General features: G+C 39.6%; 1 protein-coding gene across 2 annotated transcripts in view; it reads left to right on the forward strand.

Moving 5' to 3' along the window:
- The first annotated feature begins 16,685 nt into the window (after window positions 1–16,685).
- The window catches only part of Shg (E-cadherin shotgun), a 124,089-nt gene continuing 122,128 nt past the window's right edge, over window positions 16,686–18,646 (forward strand). The window contains exon 1 of one of the 2 annotated variants that reach the window (XM_071711915.1): window positions 16,686–17,283. In XM_071711915.1, coding sequence (XP_071568016.1) covers window positions 17,163–17,283 — 121 coding nt within the window. In that variant the 5' untranslated portion in view covers window positions 16,686–17,162. The remainder of the gene's footprint in view (window positions 17,284–18,646) is intronic. The other variant, XM_071711916.1, reaches the window with a different exon arrangement.

Genomic DNA, 18,646 nt, shown 5'->3' on the forward strand with positions numbered 1-18,646 from the left:
GCGAAAGCGACGAAAGCGCCCATTCACAAAATGGCCATCCCCCGCGTTTCGCTCGTCGTGATTTACGACGAGATTTAAGCGCGACTCAATGAGTCGCTGCTGACTATATTGATTCCGCTAATGAAATCGGCGTTTTAAACGGATAACATTGACAGCGTAGTAATTGGATGAATATCGTTATCAACGGAGGTATGCGCGCTTACCCGACTGAATTATATCGCGAAAAACACGTCTCGCTGGGTTTTATCTCAATCGCAATCGTGTGCCGGTCGACGGATGTCAAATCCACTCTAGATTCGATAAAATAGCTCTCGACTCTAATTCCCTAATTTTTAATTTAATTATAAAATTTAAAATAAAACCCACGTCGAAATATCGACTATCAGACTCATTATTCAGCGTATTATTATCAGTACCTGATATACGAATAAAACCCCAATTGTGTTTTTAAAGATAACTGATATAGTGAAATCATCAAATATTTTTTATTAATTTTTTAACGTTTATTTTGAATCTTTACAGGCTGTGCAGGATTATTATGGACTCTTCTAATTAAGAAAGAAATTTTATTTTATTCTTAATTGTTGAGAATTTTCTTAGCACAAATATCGTTTATTCAAAACGGAGTCATTTGAACGTTTTTAGCCAGCGACTGCTTACGTACGACTGACTTCTGACTGTGTCGAGCTTATAGAATAACATTGTTATAGGACACGCTCAAACCTCGTGACAATACATACCGAGTGATGCTCCGAACTAGCCTATGGAAAATTTGCTTTTCCACTTGAATTTATATTTAAATTCTTAACATTAATATTTCTTGATTTTATTTCTATAACGTAACATAGTTTATCTCCAAAATTTGAATTTTTGTAAATAGTAAATCCTCTAATAAACTGCATTGTAATGGGTCAATTTGAGCCTGAACAATTTTGCGGTAAAGTTCCAACCAACAGCTTATAAAGGTTAACCCTAGGTATACACAGTAAGGTCTCCGAGACCCCACAGTGTATAATACGTAGGCAAAATAAGACTGTGTATACCTAGGATTAATATAGCTATTTGAACATGTGGCATAAAAAGGGGAATTATCTTTTTTTTTTACTATTTGTCATGTAAAATATTTAACGCGTGTTAATTAAATGGGCATGTAAGTTCGTAAGTTTTAAAAATACAATGAGAGAAATGATTTCGAAATAGTACTTCGAAGAGCGAAATATAATTGTTTCGCGTATTGCGATTTCAGTGAGGCGAGTTACGACAAGTGACGTGTAATAATGATCGGTATATCATTGACAAACAAATTTGCTGTTAATAGCTCCAAATAAATTCGAATTTTCCAAAATGGCGTTTTAATAATGCGCACGCCAATTTTTGGTAAAAGCGCTTGTGAATAATAAATTCGACAAACTTCGCTCAATAATTCGAAATTTTCGCGGTAAACATTGGCGAGTTAGCTCGCGCACACTATAAATACGCAATGTAAACAGTAAAGTTTTCTGTGAATTTTCTGCCAAATTAATCCTACTTCGTGTGTTATACGATTTTTTTTCCCCACGAAACAGAAACATTTGCGCGAGAATACGGAATACATCACGACGTGATCACCTATGTCGCAATAAGTTTTTATGTAGGCTAATTAAAGTACAGAAGTTTACTGTACACACTTTTAATTTGCTCTTATCTTAACAATGGACTTAATTATCTTTTGTTAAAACAGACAATAGGAATGTCGCGAGATTTTCTTACCCGGGAAGTATCTCAATCTCGATACAAACGTAGCGTTCCTACGCAATGATTTATTGGCAGATTGGAAAGCAGATCGGAAATTGCGATTGTAGAACTGTCAAAATCTTGCAAATATCAAAATTTATAATATAGAAATAACGATAAAATTCTACCGAGTGATACATGATGAGTAAAAATCGAGGTAAAAACGTGTTCGCGCAATTTATTAGAAATTTACAAGATTGCGTTGCATTTTAGAAATGGCACTTGTATCAATATTTATTATTCACTTCTGGTAAAATATCAGCGGTAATTGGCATGAATAAACCCTCAGTATTGAAAGCATATCGTAGTGCATTTACATATATGCATACGTTCAATATATCGTAATATTACGAATTACAATAAGATTATGATGTAAAAGTTTGCAGATGCATGAGAAATATATTTTTATTATGCATTCGCAGCGTTCTGAATTAACTTGAGAACATTAAATTTTGAAAAAATAGCGCTTTAAGTTTTTCTCAACAGAAACGTGTGCATATATTTATTAATAAATTCGGATACAATTCGATATTTCCGCGACAAGTCGATATCGTTACTCAGTTATGCTACAAGCATAACTTTTTTTTTAATTATAATTAACATAGATGATTACATAAATGCTATAAATTGTCAGATGGAAACAAATAAAAACTAAATTAATGTTGAATTCTGAGATAACAGTCGCGAAAGATTTTTTTCCTTTTTTCCATAGTGGATGAAATCGATAAAACCTTAATGTTCCTCGGTTCAATTTTCGAAAAGCCTTTTATTCGAATTGCTATTCTATTGAAATATAACAGATTGCACTTTTGCCTCGCTTCTCGGGGAAGTTCGTCGCCGGGAAATGTGGAGAAAGTTCTCCGACGGGGATACTGTTGATGATAATCTGCGAAAAAATTTCCCGGGGGTTCTTTATTCTTGTCGCGGGATGCGATGATAGAGAGATTGAGTTCACCCGCTCCGAGACGGCTCTCCGTTCCCCGTGAATCTGTACATACATCCTTTACGAAAAGATTCGATCTCTCGTGCGCGCGCGTGCATGCGTGCGTGCGTGTATTCGAGTCGTGATTTAGACGGACGAATAAGAGAACGGGCGAAATTTCCTGCCAGTATTCCTCGAACGAGTTTTCCGACAAACTCGATCGCTGAGAAACAAGACGTGCATTACTATGCACATTACTCGCGAACGCGGATTATTGGGGGACACGTTCGAGCGCCCAACGTGATAAGTGCATCGCGTTTCTCTCTGTTTATAGTTCTTCGATTGGAACGTCTTTGTTTCAGTCAATGCGGACAGATACTTTCGCGTAGATCCGAACACATTCGTGAAAATTATGATATTGTCTAAAAGTAGTGAAATGAGAATAAGTAAATAAAAATAATCAAATTGTTTCGGTGTATTGAAGCTATTATATTGTTTTAATAGCGCAAATTATTTACAAAACGGAATTTATCTACAATAAACGAACAGAAAATTATTTTAAAATCATGACAAACTTAATTAAACTTTTTGTATCAGTTTCTTGTTTCTTGTCAACCGCGAATAGATTCTTCTTATGCATCATAAAAAGATATGTCAGAATCTTCACGTAGACAAGAACCGTTTAAGAGCAAATTTCCAAGTTTTATTTTTGTCGGTTAACTGAACGATAACTGTATTTCCAATTCTCCGGTAAATAAATTCTCCGGTTAACGAACAACTAATATTCCGATGGAACTTCTAGTTTCTGCCCTTTCAAAAGTTTATCGCGTGTCTAAATGAGGTAGCTAGGATGCGGGAAGAGTGTTGTGGAACGAGGACGCAGGCTCTGCACGGCTCTGTCGAACATTGCCAGCGTGTAATTTTAATGATTGGTATAATGTGGTTGATTCTCTCGAGACACGGTAGTAGTGCGTTTCACATTTCGATATTCCTCTTGATAGACTTCTACGCGACGACCTTTGAATATTTTTGTGCATACGACACACACACACACACACGCAGGATTGCTTAACAGAGCATGTCATATGTTTCGTTCACCTTTGACGACGAGATTCCATTAGTGAAATTATGTACGACTTCGGAAAACGTAATCCTTCATTATTATTTTTTGTATTTATATTTTTTATTCGAATTACCTCTCGCGTTCTCACTTTATTTATTTCCTTTTTTTACCACACCTCATTACGACATATGCTATTTGTATAGACGCGACATTTTTCTGATTTTTCCGCGGTTCGTTACTGTTTCGGCGCGCGAAAGCGACTCCTGCGTCGGTATCTTGCTTCTCAAACGAATAAAGTGAAACCCGCAGCATCGAATGCAATTTATTTTCCGGGAGATAATGTCCGTATCAGACGTCTTTTTCCGCGCGAGGCCAGAAGGGTGTGCGACCGGAACAAAGTGACAAAGCAGTAGAATGAGAGGTGGAGACGAGAGGAGAAGATGAAGAGAAAGAATGATAGACGGAGAATTTAATTTTCTACACACGCAAGCAGAGGTTCTAAATAAACGGCATACTGAAAGCAGTTTGAAACGCGAAGCCCAGATTTTCATTTCGCTTCTTCAAAGAGCTGGCTTAAAAGCACTTTTTTTCTTAATGGTTAAAGAGCAACGTATATATACAATAGGTGACTTTGAAGCTCGCATCGTAAGGTATCGCATCGTAAGCCGACAATTGTTATTTTTTAATGAGATTTCCATTGAGATTCATCCGTCGACTGAATGGAGACACGACCTCTGACCTCTTCAATAGTAGTACGCTATATGGCATATCTTTAATTTCTGTCACTTTCTTGTGTTACAAAAATGTACTTTGGATATTTAAATATTAAATCGTGTTAGTAGCATATATTGCTCAAACTCAGTAAAGAGATTTAGTTTATCGTGATCAACTTTAACAAATATTTTCGCTTATACAATATAATTACTATAATTTGATAAATCCTTATTTCTATCATTATATATTAGCAATATTAAGTATGTATATTATCGAAAATATCCTATCCAAGATATACATGCTACTATCAGTGAATGGACATATATTTTTTCGCAAATTACGCTACTTAGAGTATATTCACTGGACTATCGATAAGAAATCTTTGATCCAACATATTTGGCAGCTTCCACTCCGAACTGCAAGCAACCAGTTAAATTTATCGGTGACAGGAAAATGGATGAAGCGCCTCCAGAGAATTTTCCAATAAACGAACAGAAATATACGGGAAAATATGATTTAGCACGAAAATAAGAACTTGATCGGTTCGTGTACTCTCGATTACATCGATCACATATAAATTACTAAATATTATTTTTAGAGGCATTTTCATGCGAGTCGTTTGGCAAAAAGTATGTACGATGTTGTTTTAACATAGATACTATATTTTGTGATACCTAAGAGACGCTCATATTTTATTGTGTTGTGTTCAGTATTATTCTTGCTGGATTAAATTTACGATTCTTTAAAAAATTTAAAGAGCTATTATACTTTGAAATCTGAAATAATAATTATTCACAATTGTTCGCATTATTAGGTCAAATGCGGTTCACTCGAGAAAATTTAACCGCATGTAGGATATCAACGAGCATACATGTGTCCATTTAAATATTTTACGTAAAGTACATGGATTTAAAACAGTGTAGAACGAGGTGTAGAATGTATCTATCGCAGATATTCGCGAGTTAAATTTTTAGCAAAAGATGTCTGCCGAATTGCATTAAAACTATATTACCTTTGTGTCTCGAAATATCACGAATTGCTCGTTGTTTTGTAAAATGCAATTTAGAAGACTTATAGAGAAGGATATATGGGGATGCGCTGTATATTCATGCGACGCGACGCATTCTCGTGATTTTTTGTGTACGTAATGCGAGTACACGTGTACAGCGAGGGCGAACCCGGTAGTCGCGCGTGTATAACGCGGAATAATAAATGGAGAATCCCGAAGGGGATTTGTTTGACACGCCGCAAGGTACCGCACGGTCACCCCCGTAGTGCTATCCATAAATCATAATTCGCCCGACAAAGTATAAGGCTTGAACATCGTTACCGCGGACAGTGATGGAGTTTTTATAGTACTTTGCGCTACTTTTATTATCCGCATGATATCGCAAGATTACTCAATGTCTTTCGCTATTCCTCTAATTGTCCTCACGACGAAGGAGGACAAAGTAAAAGCCATTGCTATTAGACAAAATGGCCGCGTTGTCCTATACTTGGAAATTTTTTCGATACACCTATCATTGTGAAGATAAATTAAATTCTCGCTAATACGCACACGTGCTTCTCCTCGTATTAAACTCCAAAAATAATAGTGAGCAGCTATATACTGTATACGTGTAAATAAATTTGGCGTTGTTCGATATTTTTCATGTAATCACGAGACGTCAGAGATGAAAATAACTGTTACACGACAGATACGAAAGATAAATATACACACGTAAATAAAACTGTGATAAAAACAAAATTTTATAACTATACACCTAACCGGATACTGCATGACTGAAAACCATATTGTAATTTATAAACATCAAATACGGCGCAGACGAATGATATTTATTAGCGGATTTATATAGCGGTTTAACGATGAAAATGAATATAAACGTCGTTGCATCACAAAAATAGGACATTCGATCTGCAATTGGGTTCACTGTTAGGTCATTAAGACCACATATAAGTAGCACCGATAGATCGATTAACTCTATCTGCCTGCAAACTTTTTCTATATATGTGCAAAATGGAGATTACGTTCAATCACTAAAATATGTAACTGCCATCAAAAACTGAAAAGTTCGTAGCCGATGGAGAGATATCGAAGTATGCATTGCCGATATGTAATTCCTTCGGGAACCAAGTTTCGTTATCGACATGCGTCCTTCGTGAGACGTGGCCCCAGGAATAGGAAAACAAACACAGAACGTGGAAACGTGGGACGGGCTTGGCCGCGCTATATTCGAGATGATCTCATAAGTATGCATGAAGCATAACGAGTGTCGAACTGAGCCAATTACAGTCCATAATTACGGGATTGGTCATGCGGGGCTAGCCGTGTCTCATTAGCCCGGTTCTTCCTTGCAACTAACTTGCCCGCTCGTCTAATTTGGAAAGTTGTTTAACCGAAAGCGCTTACCCATGCACCCAGATTGAGGACACACCGCCGCGCGCTCGATGTGGATACATACGCTGGAGGGTTCAGGATGGAGATATCCCACGGGAGACTGCGTCTGATATTCAACGCTGCACGATCGGGGGCTGCTTCGACTTGGGTTCACCGAGCAAACATTTATAATTTTGCTTATACACGCTGCGCGCGCGCCTCTTTCTTTTTAACGTAATAAACAGTTGACAATAATTTATACCCGAATATCATCCGCTGTGTAAGTTAGCTTTTCAAACATCCCGTTGACGTGTATCTCTGTTTTAAACGTCACTTCCTTTCCCACGTAATAATCGTGATGTTATATTCTGAAAAAATGACAGATGTGTGTGTGTGTGTGTGTGTGTGTGTGTGTGTGTGTGAACGCGCGGGGCTTTACGTTTCTGAAATAAAGTTCAATTGCGTAAGCAAAATAAAAAAAGAAGCACAGGACTCGTGGCAACGTTTAACTAGTCGCGAATTTATCACGGAGGTCACATCGGGCCGAACAATGGCGCATCTATTTAACTTGCTTCTGTGCTTGCGCGGAAAATGGAAAGATAAGCGCGTAGGATTTATACGTCAGCGGCGTTTCAGCGATGACCGACGCGCACGTGTGCGATCGTGATACCGCGACACGTCGTACTGTCCGCTAAATTGACATGTTTCGAACGTCCGTGTTTTTTTTTTCACGTTTTAGAATCCGGAATTGACTCGATTTTTTTTTCTCTCCTGCACGTTGAGATAAGGATATTAGAGCGATGGAGCATATTAGAGCGCGAGCATACGGGGACTCGCGATTAGTTACCGGCGGCGAATTGCGCTGCGGTAAATAGCGCTTGCAGGCCATTCGATGGCACATTGCGGTCCCCATATGCAAATCAAAATAGGTCCGGAACCGCTTCCGAACGTAATTTACGGCAGCGAAACGCCCGGCCGTGCCATCCGCCGGACTCCGCTGCCAGAAAATGCATTACGACTTGAATACTCCGGTCGCTTGTTTTTCGATGTCCCGCGTAACTCGTTAAAGCAACATTAGGAGAGGCTATTACGATGAGACCTACAATTAGTGCCGAACGAATCGAGAACCGCTCTGCCGTTTTAGAGAACGCGACGGGCATTTTAATAGCATTTTCAATCCATTTTTTAAATTATTTCCCACCGGCAACATTTTATCGGCATTTCCATGAAATTATCTGTTTTCGATACGAATTTTAGTCACATGTATGTACTTCTTTGTGGTATATTATTAAATTCATTACACAGTTCGCAAAATATGTGTTTATAATTCGATATAACTTTTATTGCGAATTTATAAATCGTGCGATTAAAACGAATGAAACTTTTGGCGATTCTGTCGATTCGGTCGATTGTCACACAATAGGACGTTCAGAAAATAGAAATCGATAATGATAACGTAGGATATTACAATTTGTTACAATGATATATCAATACACCTATATCATCCGTACTGCCGTACGACGACCCAGTTTACGAGAGATGCGTAATAATATCGCTTGACTTTCATTCATATTGTCTAGATAAATTTTCAATTAATTTCATCATCGCGCGGTGAACGCGTCGCGTGTTCAAAGAGATACGTAAATAAGTAGATTAATATTATGATACGTGGCCTTTACCGCGCGCGTACTTAATTTTACATGTGAACGTCATTTGTTAGAAAAGAAGGAAAAAATTCCGGAGCGAGGGAAAAAAATTAATGCGAGGTGACAGGACGCCATGGGACATTCGCTAGGTTGCGATGAATTTGTACGTATGCCGTCCAATTCAATTTCTGCGTCGGGTAATAGGCGAACACTCGCGGGGATTACGCTTTGTCGCTCGCGCGGCGTAAAAAGGCGTAGCCTATTACCGAGGTCGCCTTAATGGCCGCTCTTAATATTCGCGCCAATTATTCCTTTCGATCGACTGCGGCGCGTCGAGCAGGTTCTCTGTTAGTTCGATTGTGGCAATATTGATTCTCGCGCTTGCCACAGAAGCCGAGCTGAGCCGAGCCGAGCCGGGCCGGGTCGGGCCGCGAGTCGTCGCGTCGCGTCGCGTCGCGTCGCGTCGCGTCGCGTCGCGTCGCGTCGCGGTCGTGGCGCAGCATTATATCGCCGTTTGGTACTTCATCGAGCGACGTTCCGATGAACTGACGGCAATATTTGTCGAGCGCGCCAGAATGAAATAATTCGCGAGACCGAGATTTTATTTCTTTCGGAGAAGCAGTGCCTCGCGAATTACGGCAAATAAACCGTAATCCGGGCCGTTACCTTACCGCCCGCTCGCCCTACGTGTCCATCTTTGTCGAGAATGTCGGGATATCGTTACGATATCAGCTTTAAATTGCTCCTTCGTCTGCAAAATGCGCCACGCTGCGAGATGTTGCGACGATAAACGCAAACCGTTATTTATGGCACTGCCGCGCTACGGTGTTATACATCGTATGATTATTTATAGCAAATGCAGCACCGCGATCTGATAAGAGCCGCGACACGATGTAAAACCATATATATAGACCATGATTTTTACCCCGGTCGATCTCGCATCGCTTAAAAACGTATAACGTCAACATTATTGGGAGCGTTAGTATTACGTCACTCTTACGATATGGACAGTAATTCATGCGCGTTTATCTCCCTTTCCCTTTAAGTAAAATTGAAATAACGTACCCGTATCTCGTAACGAGAATATTTTTCAAGATAAAGACAGTATATATACCTGTAGGTAACTTCTTTCGTGTTTATCAAAGTAACGATATTAGAAAACTGCGTCAATTTTGAGAAGACTGAATGAAAAATAATACTGGCCAATATCTCTCTCAATTTTGTCTCATACATTACTACTTTTCTCTATGTTGAAAATTTTAATATAAAATTTCAATTAAAAAAACTGAAAAAATTATAATGTTTTGTATAACATGTAAAATATCATGAGATTTTATTTCTTCTTATTAGATTTCATTTCGTTCAGCCCTTAATTTTATTTTTCAAATAAATTTTTTCCGTTCAATTATAGTGCAGAAACAAACCGTTGAGAGACGAATAGTTCCAAAAAATAACCAATTTTAACGAATGTTGGTCTGGTATTTTTATAAAAAATGTAAATGGTTACACATCTGCATGTTGCATATATGTTTTATGGAGCAAAAATTGCGGATGAAGCTAAAATATTGTGGAACATAAGAACAACTGTCACAATCAAGCTCGTTCGGTTAATGAGAGGGTTTTGAAAAATAAACGTACGGACTAAGCAAATGTCGAACGTGCGATTATACCTCGTTATATATTTACGCGAGAGCATTGAGATATGAACTGCAATTTCACGTCAATGTTGCAATGAATGCGCCTGCGGCGGCACTCGTGCACGCGGGCGCTGTCGACCGAGCGAAATTCGCGAAATATTTCAAGTTCGATTCCCGCCAGCATCGCGATTAGCAAATTGCGCTCTCGCTACTTATATGTCATGACAATTCCATGCGAATTAAATACATCGGATTTTATCCAATTTTTAATAAATATATTTTATAAAATGTATTATTTATAAAATGTATTATAAATATATCAGATTTTTATTAAATATATCGGGTTAATATTAAATATCAGATTTTTATTAAAGATATCTGATATCTTTAAACATATCCGAAAACATACATATAGGTAAACTCGAAACTTTTTCAACATTTTTATAAATTTCGTATAACTTTATAGTTTCTCTCTTGAATCTTCGTAATAATAATTTAGCTTTAAATTGAAGTAAAGAGAAGATGATAGATTTTTCTCAGTAAGAAACGATTTCGTATCATGTATCAATCTCCACGTTTTATTTACTACTCTATATAATGCAATTAAAGTCTTATAGGAAGATAGATCAATAAAAACTGAAATTTATGATGCGCGATCACGATCGAAGTCGTTAAGCACGTTTGTGAGAAATCTGCGGCGGAGATCGATTGATTCATTTGGCGGAAAATGAAATACACACTTTTTGAACGTTCGATTGTTTGTTGGATCTCCGGCGCATCGATGGGTGTTAAATATAACGCCGGTATACGTGAAACTGACAAAAAGGTTCTCTAGTACCTGACGAGCAACTAGGACAATTGCTGGCCCGAGTGGTTTTTGCAACGAATGTTAGGCTGTCGAAAATTATTGTCCGCCTGGCAGCTTTAGTAACTTTTTTTTCAACTTTTTTATCCTTCGCTTTTTTTTTACTGCACGTCGTTTTCCCGCTTATGATCGGACGTAAAACGGCGCGGGCGTTTTGCGGCACGTCTTGCGAACGACCGTACGCGTTCGTGCGCGTGACGATGATTTAACGGATAGTTAAATAGAATTAATTATAATTTCGTGAGAACGCGGCAATTAACGGCCGCCAAAACGATATATCACGACTCGGTATGCCGCGCGTTCTCTTCACGTTGGAAATTCAAGCTATTACTTGCCGCCCGGTGGAAAAGTTACGTTTCGCTTGTGTGCGGTATACGCGTAATTCGCTAATTCTCTCCCCCAAAAACGTGCGACTCCTCTATCAACGGGAAAACGCCCCGAAAGTTGTCCGTGAATCTGCATGCGCTTTGGTCATTCTTTGCTGTTTAACCGTTAAAAAATGGAAAAATTCTTCACAACATAAATAACGAACTTCATGCAAACTACTCGTATGAAGAGAAGTTTCGGTTTTGTTTTCGTACCGAATATTTTTATTTATGTCTAATCCGATTAGATTACTTCTGTAGCTATGTGGTTGCAGCAACAGGTGTAGACATTCCCTAAAAAAGAAATTTCTTGAAAAGTTTCCGATAAGATAAGGTAACCCTTAAGCTTCTTATCCAATGAAACTTCTTTGTCGCGTGACATTATGAAACCGCTGGAGATTCATATCCGCGTGATATATTATTCTCGTGCGTTAGGAGGGATTTTTTTTCTAACGTTGTATATTAATATTCTACGAATAGTATCGAATATATTGCGTAAATATTGTCGACAAACGTTATCACGTTCTCGTTTTATTGCTGCTTTATCACAGCAATAATACATATTTTACCGAATGTTCTTTGCGTGGATATAACGTTCTCTTTGCACTGTAAATACGCGAAAGATGTGAAACAATGAGCCGTATCGAATAAAAGCAGGTGTTCTAAAGAATAATTAACGTGGCTCGCGCGATCGACGAGCGGCGTATTGTATCGCAGTACGCGTATACGCGATTATTAAAAGCTCCAAACGACCAACAACGAGTTTTGCAGTTGTAATGATGATTAACGCTTCGTGTGGAATTTTCGACATTGTCGAAATACTGTTATAAGCCAGTTGGTTTACCCGCCGCGCCGCGCCAGTGCAGCCGGGCGCGCTAAAATAAATTTGATCGTACCGATTCAATTGCGTAATCTATTTAACACCGAAATTTACGCAACCTTTTTGTGCACATTTTGTTTGCAGAATAAGAAAAACTAAAACTCACGGTCATATTATTAGAATTGACGACCATATTTTCATGCAAAATGGTGCTATAAGCAATCAATGGAATATTTAACAAGTATAATTAATATCGAAGGATGATTTATGCAACAATTTTATTCGATTTAATTATTATTCGATCTTATAAATTGCTAATGGGATACTATATAGTGTATACCAAGATAGTAAGACTATTTTACATATCGCAATGTAAATGTGGCGGGGTTGTCGATATTATTTTTAATTCCGAGGTCTAGTTGCGGATTAGATATATAAATTAAACATTATTTTACTAAATTTAAAATAATTAAAAACGATGATAAAAAAATGATATCTCTGAATATTTTCAGGGGACTAAAAGTATTAATTTGCTATTAAAAATTATACAAATATACACAATAATATCTATTTAACATACTGACTTTCTTCATCAAATTCGATGCCATATACGTCGTATTGTGAAAGCCTATAATCTCCATATTAAAAAATCTTATTTTAAATTTGACGATGGATATATATAAATAAAATATACAACATTATATGTAGTAAAGGAAAAATAATTACTATTAGCTGTAGGTTAGAAAAAGGATGTAGGAAATGTTGTTTGCGATAGAACAAGAATTACACGGATAATAAATGATTTCGGAATTAGTACTTCATCCACATCTAGTTCGCTTATCCTACATTTGTCATTAGACAATTTGTCTTATTCGCTGTCAATTGGGTCTGAGTCAGTCTTAAGGGATCCTCTTGTGATCATCGCCTTTAATGAATCCGATTTAGGGCGCCGGGGGATTCAATTAGACTATGGTCCAAAGAGATTCAAATGACCGCGGCTCTGAGATTCGGGACAACCGCAAGGGTCAATTGCATAATCTGACATTGTAAGCAGGCATGCTTGATCCATCCGCCCACTCGCATTGCGACGTCATTCTTCGAGGAAGATACAAAAGCGACAGAATCTAATTTCGTTACACGCCGTAAACATTCTCCGTTCGAGAAAATTATTCGCTTAAACTGGTCTTCGCCGGTCTAATTGATCGCGAACGGATTGTTGAGAAGTTTAATTGCAGGTACACTGTACCGAGACTCTCTCTCTCTCTCTCTTCCCGCGAGGGAACGCACGGAATTGAATTTTGCAAAGTGCCCTAGGGTCAACTGTATTTTCTGTAGGTACCTTTGGTTTCTCCGATCCTCCGCGATCTGGTCGTAAAACGAAAAACGAAGGAACGAAAGTGCCGGGTGAACCTCTAATTCGGTAGAGAACCGTGATAATTACGGCAATTCGTCGGGAATAAACGTGCACTGCATGCGACACCAAACGACTGTGGTATCATTAGTGGCGCTTATCTACGTAACAATGTGTGCGTTTTCTTATAGCAGTGGAGCGCCGTGGAGAAGCGTTGCGTATTATTAATGAACGTGCCCGTTAACTTTTCCAGTCGAATCGAAGACAATTTTCCGGATGGGCGAATTAACGGAAGTGCTCCTTCAGATTAGACAGCCTCTGGCGTTATTCGTGGCGCAATCAACGTTAGTTTAGGGACACCCATTTGTGAAATGTAAAATATAGACGTTATAAAATAAATCGGTGTACCCGTGGTAACACAAATCTTCTCCAACGTGCAAAGATCGAGCGATTATTCATTTAGCAGCTATCACAATTTTCAGTTACGCGCAATTGTAATTGAGAATTGTTATTTTTGTTACTAGGACGCGTATCACATTTATCTCGCCGTAATAATCATTTCGATTAAACTTGCCCTCTATTCGCGCACTCGCGTAATATTTGCACGTCTCTTGCAGTTCCATGTTTAATATATAATTTTAGTAGTAGATACACGTGTGTCTGTTTGAGTTTCGCAGACTACATGACAGTTGAATCCGCAGTATATTACTTCCCGTGTAAGGAGCCTGACTGTAATTGAGATTCTGGGATACAAGTCTCGATACAAGTCACGAATTGGCCTGCGAATAACGTTGGATAATTGTGGAGCGATCATGGAGATGTCTCTCTCTCTCTCTCTCTCTTCCTCTCGATGCGATGGTGCTTCGAGATACAGCGGACGAGGGAGTAACAACAATGATGCATCTCCCGTATACATTCGTAATAATAGCAATCGAATTGGGTGCAAATTACGTAGATCGATATTTAAGAGTAAAATAAAAATTATAGCTACTGCAAGATAATCTCTCTCTCTCTCTCTCTCTCCCATTTAGCGACATTGAAATTGATTCTATCAAGAAACGTAATATGCTTTAACTTTGGGCGCAAGAAATAATTGGATGCAGTTCTGCAATGCGGAACCAACTCCGAAACCTCGCTTTTCCGCTAAAGCAAATTTCGCGAAACATTAGAAGTCAAATTTTGCGCTACACAAACATCTTAAATACAATGACCGAACTATAATAATCCTCCTCAAGTATAATTCCATATGTTATATGCGTGTTTTAATTTAAAAAAAAAAATCTTCCTTATTGCATAACTGCATTCAACTGAAGTTATTGCTGCAGCGAGTATACACACACACACACACACACACACACACACACACACACACACATATGTTATAAATCTATATAACGTTTAGCGAAACATGTGATGCTTATTACGACGGATGCATTTTTCATATTTTGTTATTAGAATAATTACGCGTTAACAAATTGCGAATGAGGATTTTAATTGCAGGCGATATGCGGAATACGAGATGCGTATATCGCATTCATTTCCAATGCGTATAAAGATGAGCTATACACATGTATGGTACTCGTGTAATTATTGAAATGCAGTAATGCATGATCTATATCTCGTATTTATGGCTTGGAACATGTCAAAATTATTCATGCGACTTTTTTTTTAACGTAGAAATGTTTGGAAAAATGCATGTATCGTAGAGAATTTACATGTAATAATAAATTGTTCAAGCTACAGATTGTACACAATATGCTTTATAAAACAAAAGAGATTTTGATTTTAAGTTGAATTATAAATTTATAATGTAAGGTGAATGTACCAATGCACTTAAGACCTACTTATGTCTACACCTTTATCATTTAGTTTTTAAATAAGTAATAAACGCGAATTAAAATAAAAATATAATACAAGAAAAATATTTGTATCTTCGATTTTTTTATTTCAATTCGCGTTACTTATTTAAGGACTTAAATGATAAAAATGTCCAGACATATATAGGTACGTGTCCAGGCATTGGTACATTTACCTTACCTATAACAAAGTGTCGATTGCAGTGAGTTATATCTCTGTTTTTAAACAATTAATATTTTAAATATTTTTTTTTCAAAAGTTCTTAAATTCTTAAAATAAATAGTTATAAATATTAATTTTTTAAAAATACATTTACTAAATATTTATTATTTTTATTTTGTTGCAGTCATTAACATTTATTTTTCATTAATATATTATTAGGGGAATGTCGTGAATGATAACTGTTCGCGATCGAACCTAAAACCGTCGGTTAATTAATACCGCGAATTAAAATAATCATTCTTTTAAATTATTTCTGTCAAATTCTGCCTTTCAGTTTAAAGTTGTCTAAAGTCAATGTTAAGAATAGATCCGCTCGCAGAAATATCAATATATTTCCTGGTAAACTAGAAGGGCATAAAAACAAAGCTCAGTTTTTGCCTATACCGACTCGCTCCTTTGTTTCGGGGACTCGGTGCGCGAGGCATACACCCGGGACAAAGCGAGCGAGCGGTGTTTCAAAACAGCTGATCAGCTGCCGGCCTCGAGATCAGCTTGACATTCGTTAGATACGAATTTCTCGGAGTGTCGATAGCTGATTGGCTCGGCTGAATTTTCGGCTCGTTACCGGGAGTCCGGAGGATTCGCGAAAATTCGGAAGTCGTGTATTACTGTACATAATATAGACATTTACATACAGAATGAGACTTTAACATTAAATTCACATTTCCTTCTCACTCGCGACTCCTTCGATCTCATTTCGCACACAATAACAACAAAATTATCTTAAATTTAAATTACATAAATTGTATTAGATTCAATTTGTTTTATATTTTCTTCTAACGGCTATTTGATCGTGAAAGAGAGAATTCATCTCACGTTCTCTGTTTTCTTTTCCTAGATCGAAGAGGATCGGGTACGAAGCCGTGATTGCGCGCCCCTGAACGAAGATCAACAAGTAGCATGGACTGGTGGGGGCGATCACTGTTTGTACGTCGGTGAGGAGGGGGAAGGGGAGGGTCGGCGTCGTGGCCTGGCGCGGGTAGAGTGAGGCCGAGCGGGTGGGGGTACTCACGGCGCGGTACGGCGCGGAGGGGGGGGGGGATTCCAGGCGGACAGGACAGGCATTACAGGCAAGCGAGCGAGCGAGCGCGAGAGGAGAGCAAGGCAGGGCGAAGCGAGCGCGTCGCGTACTCGTAGCGTTCAGTCGTGTAGGCGCGTTTGCACGGCGTCGTTCTTCGGCGATATCGTTGCCGTTCGCGGGAACGTCTCGACGCGGCAGTGCGGCACCGCCGAACAGTTTGTACTACGCGAGCGCGTGTGTGACGTGTGCCTGGTTCATTTCGCTCCCGATAATCTCGCGAGAGTTCGAGTCCGGCATAAAAGGATAAAACAGAGGTGGGACACGATGAGAGGCGCGTGTGGAAATAGTGTGTAGTGACCGTTGGAAACGCCGAGGCACGCGGGACCCGAAGTGAAGGAAGGCGTCGGGGAAGGGTACAGAGCGGCCCGAGAAGAAGAGGATAGACGGCGTGGTGTGGTGTGTTTCGCCGAGGACGCCGGACGCTGTGGACCGCCATTGGAGGTGGAGGTGGATTCGGGGACCGTTGACGATGCTGGGAAAATGCGTCGCGCGGCGGTCCGGGGCGAGGCCCCGGCCTCTCGTCGCGCTACCCACGTCGCCGCTCGCCCTCCTCGCCAGCGTGCTGCTGCTGCTGCTCTGCGGAACTCTCGGTGAGTGGACCGTATCTTTCTCGAGGTTACGCGCGCCTCGCTACGTAGCCGCCGTCGTCGTGGCCGTGTGTGTCAGTGTGTGCGTTTGAATTCGAAACCTGTCGCGCATGCGCGGACGTGTTCCGCGCGCGCGTGTTAGTGCAGTGGCGGCCGTGGGGGAGGGAAGGTTCCACAGCGGGGCCTCAAGCCGCGTTCTGGGACCCAGCGAGCCGCCGCCGCTGACGTCGCGATCCGCGTTAAAACGGAGCACGCACTTGCGCTCCCTTCTCGTCGTTAAGCCTTGTGTCCACGATGCTGGAAATCGCCCCGAGATCTCGGACGGAGGAAGAATCTACCAATGGCATTGGTCAATTGGTCGAATTGTTCAAATGTGATTGGTCAATTCTTTCGCCGTCCCGAGCGATCTCGGAGCGATTTCCAGCATCGTGGACACGAGGCTTTAGACCGGCACGTCCGAGGCGAAGGAAAGGCGCAACGTGTACGCTGCGAAGAAACTGGCGCCTAAGTGTGCACCTCTCGTCCGTGAGAGAAGCGTGGCAGCGGACGCCATGAATGCCGATCGAGAGACGCGCGGCCATCGGTGACCTCGGTTTTAGTTTCCGAAATAATAGAAAACGGAAATATACAATAGTAGAATTATCCGGAACGTAAACAGGGCCCGACGTGACGCACGCACTGAAATCGCCTGACGGGTGGACTTTCCTGCGTCTAGTTTTTTTTCGTCCCCTCCCCGAAACTTTTCAGCCGTTTCAGCGACTTGATTTTTCTAACAATTTTTGTTAACTTCACTATCCTCCGCAAAAACGACACAAATCTAACGGGAAGTACGAAGTTTCTCCGTTGAGCAGCCACTGGAATGGCTTTTTTTTTTGCGATAACAGATTTACAATTATTTTTCAAACGATAAATTTATCTGTTTTAAATTGAATGCAGCGAAGTGCGGCCGCAGTTTTTCACTACGGTTTTTAACGAAAAAAAAAAACTCGTGATTGAAGTTCGTTTCGATTCTCGTGTCACGGAATGTCGGATAACGGAGAATCGGATAATCGGAGCTCCACTGTATACAATATTTAGCCGGTACATCTTCCTTCATTTCTTAAATTACAGATGATACAGACAAATTAATTTTTTATACAGAATAAAGTAATAATACGGATGAAAGATTACGAGAACTCGTGGTGCCTCCCGAGCTCTAGCTGTCCGCATAATTATTAATTATCTCTCTTGCATTCGATTTATTATTCAATTCGTCGCAGTTAATATTTGACTTAATGAATATTTGTTATGTATTTAAGTCTTTAATACACGCGCCGTTCTCGCGACAAGGTACAGAACTAAACATTTCCCGTTTCTCGAAAGCTTA

This window comes from Temnothorax nylanderi, unplaced genomic scaffold, assembly GCF_030848795.1.
Source record: "Temnothorax nylanderi isolate EJ_2023f unplaced genomic scaffold, tnyl_v1.0 TNYL_tig0102_pilon, whole genome shotgun sequence".
Taxonomy (NCBI): Eukaryota; Metazoa; Arthropoda; class Insecta; order Hymenoptera; family Formicidae; genus Temnothorax; species Temnothorax nylanderi.